At 51.7% G+C, this 11,824-nt stretch overlaps 1 protein-coding gene across 3 annotated transcripts in view; it reads right to left on the reverse strand.

Annotated features, from left to right (window-relative positions):
- The window catches only part of LOC119963043, a 133,502-nt gene extending 123,229 nt beyond the window's left edge, over positions 1 to 10,273 (reverse strand). For 2 of the 3 annotated variants that reach the window (XM_038791552.1, XM_038791550.1), the window contains exon 1: positions 7,580 to 8,047. In XM_038791552.1, the coding sequence (XP_038647480.1) occupies positions 7,580 to 8,024 (445 nt within the window). In that variant the 5' untranslated portion in view covers positions 8,025 to 8,047. Of the gene's footprint in view, positions 1 to 7,579; positions 8,048 to 9,813 lie in introns of those variants that run through there. The other variant, XM_038791551.1, reaches the window with a different exon arrangement.
- Between the last annotated feature and the right edge of the window lie 1,551 nt (positions 10,274 to 11,824).

Below are 11,824 nucleotides of genomic sequence, written 5' to 3' on the forward strand. Positions count from 1 at the left end.
TTCCAGTAAGCGTTCAGGTGATTAAAATGATGAGTTAAGGTTTGAAATTGTGTCCCCTAACACTTTCCACGAGGAGTGTAGAAGCACGGGTCAACACGTTGGTAAAATGGGAGGAATGCAGAAACTTACAAAAGGACAAGTGCACAGGACATGGGCTGTTTCAATTAACCACCATAGCTTTGATTTGGCAGAAGATTATTGGAAAACCTGACGAAATGGTGTAAATAGCAATTTCTCCAGGCTAATGGCAATCATCCAAAATTACAAGGGGTTGGGGAAACTCAGTGAAAATTGTAAAGTGAGGTAATTAAATTTGCCTGTAGGAATGGCAGAATGTCACATTTCAGGACTTTTGAACATATTATGAAAAAAGGCTTACTTTAAAGCAAATATGTCCACATGGTTAAAAAGGTCACTCAGATGAAAAATGATTAAACTGGTAATAAATTTGAAATTGTGTTCTCCCAGGACTGTAAAGAATAAAAAAATGAGAGTTTCCTGGTACTTAACCAAACTTCCCAAACTCATTGCATTGAGAAGTTGGTGGTGTCGGGCACACAAGAGAATGTTTGTTATAAGCCTTTCCCTCAGATTAAGAATGAAGAGAAACACAAGGATAGGTGCTCACTGTTCAATTTTAAAAAGGCAGCTGGAATAGCAAATTTTCACCAATCTGAGAACATTGACTAATTAATGTGGAGAAACACAAAGGGCAAGAGTTACCGACCACCCCACCGTGTGATTTTTGGCGCCAGAGGTAGCCCGCCAGTGGGATCTACCGGTCCTGTCATTGTCAACGGGATTTCACGCAGATGTTGGGGGTGGTCTTGGGCCAGGGAACCCAGTTCAGCCAGCGCTCACCCTCCGGTGTGCTACCACCTTCCTTCTCCCTCCTCACCACCCTCACACCCCGTTCCCACCTCTGCCACCCCAAGGGTTCAGTGGGACCGTGTGATGGAACAGCCAGCTTTGATGTGGGCAGACATCAGACATTGTCAAACGGTGCGGAATATCAGAGCTCAAGGCAGAGCGGATTGCCATCATCCTCCAACTCATGGACCAGACCCGCTGTTACTGCCAATCCAGGGCTCGCACCGTGTAGTGAGGCAGGTAGGAATCACAGAAGGGATTACAAGGTGGAGGGGACTGAGGAGAGAGGGTGTTCATGGGAGGGGCTGGCCAACCAGGAGAAGGGGTGTGAGGTAGGATGGGATGTTCGTGCCGCTGGCCAGGCCCCCCTAGTCGGTAAACCAGGAGGTGATCAGAGCGTCCCGCGAGAGTCGGCCCTGGCGTACACTCCTGTGCCTCACTGAGCCCCATGTTCTACCCATCCTGGCACTCCTCCGCATCTTCATCAGACAAGGCCTCGTGTTGATCCTCCTCCTTCAGCTCATCGCCCCTCTGCTGTGCGATGTTGTAGAGGACACAGCAGGGCCCCAGGATGTGCGACACTCTCCTAGCGCTATACTGGATTGCTCCTCCAGAGTGCTCCAAGCACCTGACCCGTACCTCCAGGATGCTGAAGCACTGCTCGGTCATGCCCCTTTTCGCTGTATGGGTGTCAGTGTAGCAGGTCTCTGCATCGGTCTCTGGATAGGCATCACAGCCATGGCCGCAGCGAATAGCCCCCGTCGCCCAGGTGCCAATACCGCAGCCAGGGGTGTGCTTCAAAGAGGTCAGGGACCGTTGTTTGCGCCAGGATGAAGGCGCCATGCATATTGCCGGGTTGAGTATGGACTGCGGGGACGGTGGTGGGGGGAGGGTAGGGGCAGGGGTGCGAGGTAGGGTGGGCACCCATTTGGCCGGTGTCACTTTGCACAACTGGGACAACAGTGGGCAGTCAGTGGGGTGTGCAGCAAGGTGGCTGCCTTGCAGGCCGTGGCAATGGCGGTCCATGCCTTGGCATCCCAGTCCCGTAGGGGATGACCCGATCCCATGCCCATCCCCTGGTCAGCCCCCGTTGCCTCCCCCGGGTCTGGCGGAGGCCCCCGCCCCCCCCCCCCCCCCCAGCTAGCCCTGCCAGCAGCAGGTCCAGCAGACTACGTTCGTGTCTCTGCATGTCCTACCTCCTCTCTCCACCTCATCAGCTGATTAGTTGGAACATCGCAGAGGCCCTGTAGAATACCGGGTCAGGCCCACTAACGATATGCAAACGGTGTTTACTGTACGTGTGGAGTAGAATGCATTAACATCGGTGTCGAGGAACCAGTGCATTGCATTCTGCTGTTCGTCCGGCAACTGCCACAATTTTGGCGTCACGACCAATTCACCGTCCAATCAGGTTCATGATTCCGCCGTCGGCCGACGGAGAATCCCACCCCATGTCATACAAGGGAACTTAGAGATAGTATTAGATCCAAGGAAGAGGCATACAAATTGGCCAGAAAAAAACAGTAGACCTGACGATTGAAAGCAGTTTAGAATTCACCAAAGGAGGACAAAGGTATTGATTAAGAAGGGGAAATTAGAGTATGAGAGTAAACTTGTCTGGAACAGAAGGTGACTGTAAAAACTTCTATAGGTATGTGAAGAGAAATCCCGCACAGTGACCCAATGGTTAGCACTGCTGCCTCACGGTGACGCGGACCCGGATTTGATCCCGGCCCTGGGTCACTGTCCATGTGGAGTTTGCACATTCACCCCGTGTCTGCGCGGATCTCACCCCCACACCCAAAAAGATGTGCAAGCAAGGCAGTTTGGCCATGCTAAATTGCCCCTTAATTGGAAAAAAAAAAGAATTGTGTATTCTAAATTTAAAGAAAGAAGGTATGTGAAGAGAAAAAGATTGGTGAAGATAAATGTAAGTCCCTTACAGTCAAGAAACAGGCGTTAGGATACAGGACCAGACCCCAACTTTTGTTAGGATACAGGACGAGTCCCAAACTTTTTTAAAACTGAGAACAAGTTTACTTTACCCCAGGTGTAATTATTCTGACCAATGGGTATCTTTTATCTTCAAACAAATTTTAATTTAAGCACAGAATTAACCACATTAACATCACAAAATAGCTTTACAATTAACAGTTCTTCAATAAAGGGAAAAGCTTTATCTACACTGTCCACGAATTCCAATTAAACAAGCCAACACAATTCAAATGCTACTTACATATAAAGTTAACAAAAAAGATTACTTTCTTATCTGTGTAGTCCTTATCAGGGAGAGTGACTCTTTTCAGGAACAACCTGATTTTTTTTCTGTCTTGTCAGACTCTTCTGTTCAACCTAACATCATTTCTCAAAACTGAAAACTACAGACAAACCTGGCTCCTCCCATTAATTACATCATCTATATCCCACAAAGGTGTCCCATCACCTGCTTAGCTAGGACTAAATACAATCCTGCAAATTATCTAAACCCCAGGGAATATTTGGAATGAGTGATTACCTCCCTTTTACAACACCTTCATTACAGTCCTGTCTGCGAAGGGGACAGTTGGTCAAGGTATGAAAATGAGGGGTCAAAAGCACAGTGTAAGGATTGTCCACACGTGGGTCCATCTCAGGGTGTTGTCTGGCAGTGTCTTTGTATAAGGTTTGAGTTCAGCTACATTTCACGTATCCCTGCTGAGAGTGATATCAAACAATGTCCTGAACAATGCATAGAAGGGAGGGTCAGCTGAGCGTACATGTTCAGCCAACCCCGCAGAATGGCGAATAATACGAGACACTAACATGAACATTCAATAAAGAATTAAAACAAAAACATATTGAGCATGATTCTGCCACTGCGTTGCGCCCGGTGCCGGGTGCATCACAGGAGAGGCGCAAATCAGGCTTGGCACCAGGCACGAAACCTCATGCAAGTCACCTGACACATGGCACTCGGCGCATGATCCAGATAATTATATGCACGGCCTAGTTGAGGCTGCATTCTCCAGGCATTCAAGAGTCACCAGCTGCACAGGCAGGGCCTCAACCAGGCGCCGATTAGTATTATCTCCACAAGCGGACACCGGGTGTTATGGCCACTCATGAAGTCTCGGAGGCCATCAGAGCCCCCCAGGTGGTTGGGGATGGGCAGTAACCTGGCACTCCACATGGTACCCAGGCCTCTGGCAGTTATAACCAGACACCCTGGGTACTGCCCCGTCCTGTCCCCGACCACCCACCAAGAGTCGGGGCCTGAGAGGGGCTATGGCTATGAAAGGGGGGTGAGGGACGTAAGAAGGGTGGGGGTGTGAAGGAGGATTATGAAGAGGCTTCATAAAAGTTGGGGGTGAAGGGAGTTCCTGAAGTGGGAGGGTGGGAGAGCCTGAAAGAAGAGGGCCTGCAGCCACCCCCTGGCGGGATGTCCTCACTCGAGGTAGGGGGATAATGCCGATATCTGCTGGTAGGACATTGCCCATTGGATGGGGGTGTGGGGGTCCCTCAAGCTCTCTAAGAGATTGGGGCACCTTTTCAAGATGCACTCTGATCTCTGAGGAGCCAGTCTCACCAACGTGTTCAGCTCCCCACTGATGAAAACATTTCTAAGGGCGCGATCTAACTACCCCATCGCGCCTGGCATGGATCCGGGCACAACAGTTGTATCACACACGAGCCCTGGATCGCCAGTCACCCGACTTTCTCCGCCTGGCGCGATCTGGATTTTGTTCTCACTGAGCTTATGGCTAATTTAAATTATGGGGTGCTGGGTGAACTCACCGGCCATGCTTGGGAGACCTTGCCAGAGCACTGTTTACTGCTCCACACAAACATGGACCAGACATACTAGCACCTGGGTGGGGAGGTCTCCCAGGTCATTGAAGACCCCTAGGTGGTTGGGGTGGCACCCTGGCACTCCCCTGGCACCTGGTCACCTTGCCACTGTTAGCCTGCACCCTGGGAGTGCCACCAGGGGACCCTGGCAGTGTCACCTGAGCACCCTGGCAGCGTCAAACGGTTTGTCCCTGGTGGAGGGGGGAGGGCTTGACAGGTAGAGCGGGAGTGAGGAATCTTCCTCGGGCTCCAAAGGTTGGGGTGAGGGGGTTTCAAAGAGCTGGGTGTGGGCCTGAAAGGGGGGGGGGGGGGGGCGGAGGAAGATCAGGGCTGCCGGACAAAATAGCACCAGCAGGAAGGTACAGCATCGGCGAGGGGGAACTCCCCGAGACAAAAAAACGGCAAAGTGCTGTTGGATAACGGAATGTTTCCCAACGCTGCAGCTGCTAAAAAAACATGCTGCTATACGTGCCATTCAGCGGACTTTACCCATTTGGTGGGTGAATCGCACTCATTGTTTCTTCCACAACAAAGGAAATTTTGCGAATTCCCTGTAACCATTGATGCGTGCCAATTATGAGCTTCGTCAGTACATTTAGATCTCTGACGGAGCTCAAAACCAAATAATGGGCGGGATTCTCCCACAATTGGCAGGGCGGCCCGTACCGGCGCCAAGAGCGGCGTGAACCACTCCGGCATCGGGCCGCCTGGAAGCTGCGGAATCTTCTAGGCCGGCGCTTGAGGGTTTGGCGCCATGCCAACTGGTGGCGAAGGACCGGCACGAGTTGGCGCATGCACAGGACTGCTGGCGTGTTCTGGCGCACGCGCAGAACCGCTGGCGTGTTTCCTGCACATGCGCAGGGGGTTTCCTCTCTGCGCCGGCCATGGCGGAGCCTTCCGGCGCGGAGGGAAAGAGTGCCCCCTCGGCACAGGCCCACCCGCAGATCAGTGGGCCCGGATCACGGGCCAGGCCACCGTGGGGGCACACCCCTCCCCCCGGGTCGGATCCCCCCACAAGGACTCCGCGAGACAGCCGACAAGTCAGGTCCCACTGGGATGGGCCATGTCCATTTCACGCCGGCCGAACATGGCTGAAAACGGGCGGTTGCTCAGCTCATCGAGGCCCGGAGAATTGCCGGGTGGGCCGCTGCCAACGGCCCCTTACCGGTGTGGCGCGATCCCCACCCCGCCAAAACCGGCACCGGAGAATTCGGCAGCTGGCGTCGGAGCAGCGGGATTTACCCCCCCGATTCTCCAACCCGGTGGCAGGTCAGAGAATCCACGCAATGAAGATACACACATGAATAAAGTGAAACAAACGTAATGTTAGTTCTTTGAAACTGAAATTAAAATTGGAAAAAGAAAACCTGTGCAGCCATCTTTAACCTTTTGAATCTTTAAATAAGAAGATTCTGCTGAGAAGGGGGAGACAGAAAAGGCAGCAAGATCTGTGCCTGAGAAAAATCTAAAGGCTGTAACATCGTAAGATCTGCTAGCCACTGCATTTCGGGTCCACTAAGACCTGGTGACGGGACTACAAGAAACCGATTTTATGGCTCCAGAAGGTCCCTCAGTTTCAGAAAATCCGGCAAACAATTTCTGCATACAATTACCTCAGCTGTTGAATTCTCCTAAACTGCAATTCTGGGGCGAAATTCTCTGACCCCCAGCAGAGTCGGAGAATCGCCTGGGGCCACCGAAAATCCGGCCTCTGCCGTGGCAGAGATTCTCCTCCACCCAGGAAGTGGCGGCGGCGGGAATCACGCCACTCCGATCGGCGAGGCCCCTGCGGCGATTCTCCGGCCCGTGATGGGCCGAAGTCCCGCCGCCGAGGTTTGAACCACCTCTGGTGGCGGCGGGATCGGCGGCGCGAGCGGGCCCCCGGGGGGCCCCACAGTGGCCAGACCCGCGATCGGGGCCCCCTGCTCAGACACCGGGCCAGTGTCCTGGGTGCATTCTTTCTCTTCCGCGGCCGCCACGACCTCCGTCATGGCGGAAGCGGAAGAAAAACCCACATCGCGCATGCGCCGACCGGCGAAAGCCTTTCGCCCAGCCCCGCTGCCGGGGGCGCCGGTTCTTTGCGCCAGTCTTCTGGTCCCAGCTGCTCCGGCGCGGGGCTAACCCCCAAAGGTGCGGAGAATTCACCACCTCTGTGGAGGCCCGACACCGGAGTGGTTGGCGCCACTCCCCTACGCTGGGACCCCCCCGTCCCGCCGGGTAGGGGAGAATCCCGCCCCAGGTGTGAGGAAGACATCTTCCCAGAGCGTGGCAAAAATGTTATAATTCACATTTCACATTTAAATTATTGCCTTGTTTAAAAACTTGTAAAGGTGTGTGCTTTTGTCTTGGACTTCCCTTGAGTGTGATTGTGCCAGGGTGGTGTTCAGAGTTTGGGGGAGCGCATAAATAAACAACCAGTGGAAAGTCTGCACATTTTCCCCATGTCTGCGTGGGTTTCCTCTGGGTGCTCCGGTTTCCTCCCAAAGTCCAGTGATGTGCAGCATAGGTAGATTGGCCATGCTAAATTGTCCCTTACTCTCCAAAAAGGTTAGGTGGGGTTACTGGGTTATGGGGTTAGGTGTGGGTTTAAGTAGGGTGCAGTTTATAATGGCTGGTGCAGACTGGATGGGGCGAATGGTCTCCTTTTGCACTGCAAATTCTATGATTCTATGACCAACTTTCATTGTTTAAACTCAGAAAAAACTTGCTGCCGCTTTTTTAAAATTCAAATCTACCCACACAGTCGGGAGTTTAAAACAGAAAACCTCTCAAAAATTCATCCATTTCAGCAGTGCTCTCCCCCCGCCCGGCAGCTGCACTTGTCTGGATCAGTGCCCTGACTGCACTAATGCATCCCGCCAAATTCATCAACCCGCCTTACCTGAGACCAGCGGCTCGAGCGGGCTGCCAGCGTGGGCAGGGTCCTCAATCCTCTCCACGTAGAAGTTACCAGAGGGCAGCAGTTTCTGCAGCTCGTTCCTGAGTTTTTGCAGAAATTGTTTGCAAGTGTCCTCGCTCAATGGGTCCTTTCCCTCAAACTCAACCAGGATGCTCCCGGGTTTCATCGCCGTCATAGCCAGGCCGAAAACCTCCCCAACGTGTTCGAGTGCCCCACTCACAGCCGTTGAGTGCAGCTGTTTGAGCACACAGACACTCGTGCCAGCAGAAACGATCGGGCAGATAATCCCGCCGACCGTCTGAACGAAGCGGTCGCTGATTCTCAGGAATAATGTTGATTTTCTTAAATTCACTTCAAAGCTGGATTGGGAGTTCTCGCAGACTCTTGCTCTCCTCGCAGGTGGAGAATCTGAATCTGAGCCCGCCATCTTCACTCCGCCTTCGCCACTTCCGAAGTGCAAAGTATGTCACAACTCGTCGAATTACACGTTCAATCACGTTTTCTAAGTCACTTGCAGCTATGCAGGAAATGGTTCTGTTCGCACAGACCAATTCCCTATATCATCAAAAATAAACTTTATGTACTACCCTGGGATGGACAATAGATGCTGGCCTAGCCTAAATGAATTTTTAAAATAATGCAAAATATGACATGCATACGCAATGTGCACAAAATATCCTTCTGCAAACAAACAACTTTTATTGATAATGGGAGCGATTTTGAGCCCATGTTAGCCGTGTGCGGGAACGTCGACACGGACAAAATGAATCTGGAGGAAATCAGAACACGCGAATCTCACCGGCGAGATTCGCGATTTCCGATTTTCAAATCCCATCAAGGAGTAATGTGAAAAACGCGGTGGAAACCCGTGAACCTCATTTTAATACGTTAGCATGTCATTAGCGAACATTCACTCCGGCCCGCGCCCCCCCATCATCCCCTCCTCAAACTCACTGAATATCCAGCAGGTGTTTTACAACAGGTTCATATCAGCATGAACCTGGCAGCTTCACCTCTGAAGGGGATATCAGAGCTGTACACTCAGATCACCCTCATCTTCTTGGTGCTAGTCACAGAGGGGCAATGGAGAGCATGTAGGGAACCCAGAGAATTTCAAATCGGGGACCTTACATTCCCTTCATGTTGAAGACCTGGAGAAACACCTTCAACCACAAGTCCATCAGGTTTGCATGTAACGTTCTGACGGACCTTCGGGAAAAGTTGGATCCTGTCAGATACTTCCCTGAGCAGACTGTCAAGGAAATTTGGCAGAATGCCTCAGCACCAGAATTTTCAAACAAGCACCAAGATGTAGCTTGACTGGTGGTGAGAGAGGCCCTCCCCGTCAGATCCTTCCTACACGCAGGACTTCCGGTGGCAACCATGGAGTGAACGGTCACACATTTGGCAGCTCCCATGTGGCTTTTAAGCCACATTGTTGCAGGAAATTAGTAGAGAAAGGGTGTAGAAGCAAGAACAAAAGAAAGGGACCCCTAGTTTATGGAGCTGCGGCCCAGAAGTCATTGGAAAAGAATGATGGTGGCGAGTGAGGAGCGGACAACGCGAGTGGAAATGGTGGACAAACAGGGTCTGGCCCCGTCAGCTCAGTGGTCAATGGACCAGTTGGTGAGCTTCTTAAATAAGAAGTTCACCCAACAACGGAAGGATCTGGCCCGGATGGTGCACCCCATCAAGGCGGTGGTTGACCATGTGGAAACGAAACTGGCGGCCCAGGGTCAGGCAATGCAGAGGTTGGAGGAGCTGGCGGGCGAGCATGAGGAACAGTCCACCTCAATGGAAGCAGAGATTGGGATGCTGCGTGACCAGCAGAAGAGGCTGGTGGAGAAAGTGGAAGACCTGGTTCTCGGAGGCAGAACATTTGGATCGTGGGTCTGCCGGAGGGAATCGAAGGGTCGGACGCTGGTGTGGACTTAAGTAGGGTGCAGTTTCTAAGGGCTGGTGCAGACTGGATGGGGCGAATGGCCTCCTTTTACACTGCAAATTCTATGATTCTATGACCACCTTTCATTGTTTAAACCCAGGAAAAGCTTGCTGCCGTTTTTTTTTCAAATCTACCCACACAGTCGGGAGTTTAAAACAGAAAACCTCTCAAAAAGTCATCCATTTCAGCAGTGCTCTCCCCCCGCCCGGCAGCTGCACTTGTCTGGATCAGTGCTCTGGCTGCACTAATGCGACAGTTCATCAACCCGCCTTACCTGGGACCAGCGGCTCGTGCGGGCTGTCAGCGTGGGCAGGGTCCTCAATCCTCTCCACGCAGAAGTTACCAGAGGGCAGCAGTTTCTGCAGCTCGCTCCTGAGTTTTTGCAGAAATTGTTTGCAAGTGTCCTCGCTCAATGGGTCCTTTCCCTCAAACTCAACCAGGATGCTCCCGGGTCTCATCGCCGTCATAGCCAGGCCGAAAACCTCCCCAACGTGTTCGAGTACCCCACTCACAGCCATTGAGTGCAACTGTTTGAGCACACAGACACTCGCGCCAGCAACAACAATCGGGCAGATAATCCCGCCGACGGTCTGAGCGAAGCGGTCGCTGATTCTCAGAAATAATGTCCCTCTTCTGAAATTCACTTCAAAACTGGAATGGGAGGAGAGTCTTGCTCTCCTCGCAGGTGGAGAATCTGTCATCGCCATCTTCACTCCGCCTTCGCCACTTCCGATGTGCAAAGTCTGTCACAACTCATCGAATTAAACGTTCAATCACATTTCCTCAGTCAGTTGCAGCTATGCAGGAAATGGTTCTGTTCGCACAGCCCAGTTCCCTATATCATCAAAAATAAACTTAAAATAAATAAACTAAATAAACCCTGGGATGGACAATACATGCTGGCCTAGTCTAAATGAATTTTAAAAATAATGTAAAATATGACATGCATACGCAATGTGCACAAAATATCCTTCTGCAAACAAACAACTTTTATTGATAATGGGAGCGATTTTGAGCCCATGTTAGCCGTGTGCGGGAACATAGACACGGGCAAAAAGAATCAAGGAAATCAGAAAACGCGAATCTCACCGGCGAGATTCGCGATTTCCGATTTTCAAATCCCATCAAGGAGTAATGTGAAAAACTCGGTGGAAACCCGGGAACCTCATTTTAATACATTAGCATGTCATTAGCGAACATTCACTCCCGCCCCCCCCCCCCCTCCTCAAACTCACTGAATATCCAGCAGGTGTTTTACAACAGGTTCATATAAGCATGAACCTGGCAGCTTCACCTCTGAAGGGGATATCGGAACTGTACACTCAGATCACCCTCACCTTCTTGGTGCTAATCACAGAGGGGCAATGGAGAGCATGTAGGGAACCCAGAGAATTTCAAATCGAGGGCCTTACATTCCCTTCATGTTGAAGACCTGGAGAAACATCTTCAACCACAAGTCTATCAGGTTTGCACATCCTGATGGTCCTTCGGGAAAAGGTGGATCCTGTTGGATACTTCCCTGAGCAGACTGTCAAGGAAATTTGGCAGAATGCCTCAGCACCAGAACTTTCAAACAAGCACCAAGATGTAGCTTGACTGGTGGTGAGAGAGGCCTTCCCCGTCAGATCCTTCCTACACGCAGGACTTCCGGTGGCAACCATGGAGTGAACAGTCACACATTTGGCAGCTCCCGTGTGGCTTTTAAGCCGGATTGTTGCAGGAAATTTGTAGAGAAACGGTGTAGAAGCAAGAACAAAAGAAAGGGACCCCTAATTTATGGAGCTGTGGCCCAGATGTCATCGGAAAAGAACGATGGTGGCAAGTGAGGAGCGGACAACGCGAGAGGAGATGGTGGACAAAGGTCAAACCCCATCAGCTCAGTGTCGATGGACCAGTTGGTGCACTTCTTAAATGAAAAGTTCATCCAACAACGGAAGGAATGTGCGGAGGATCTGACCCGGGCGGTGGACTCGATCAAGGCGGTGGTTGACCACGTGGAGATGAAACTGGCTGCCCAGGGTCAGAGGTTGGAGGAGCTGGCGGGTGAGCATAAGGAACAGTCCACCTCGATGGCAGCAGAGATTGGGATGCTGCGTGACCAGCAGAAGAGGCTGGTGGCGAAAGTGGAGGACCTGGTTCTTGGAGGCAGAACGTTTGGATCGTGGGTCTGCCGGAGGGAATCGAAAGATCGGACGCTGGTGCGTACATGGGGAAGATGTTGGAGAAGCTGCTTGGGGAAGGTGCATTTGATCAACCGCTGGAGGTTGATTGGGCCCACAGGACAC

The sequence above is a fragment of the Scyliorhinus canicula genome, chromosome 3, assembly GCF_902713615.1.
Source record: "Scyliorhinus canicula chromosome 3, sScyCan1.1, whole genome shotgun sequence".
Classification (NCBI taxonomy): domain Eukaryota; kingdom Metazoa; phylum Chordata; class Chondrichthyes; order Carcharhiniformes; family Scyliorhinidae; genus Scyliorhinus; species Scyliorhinus canicula.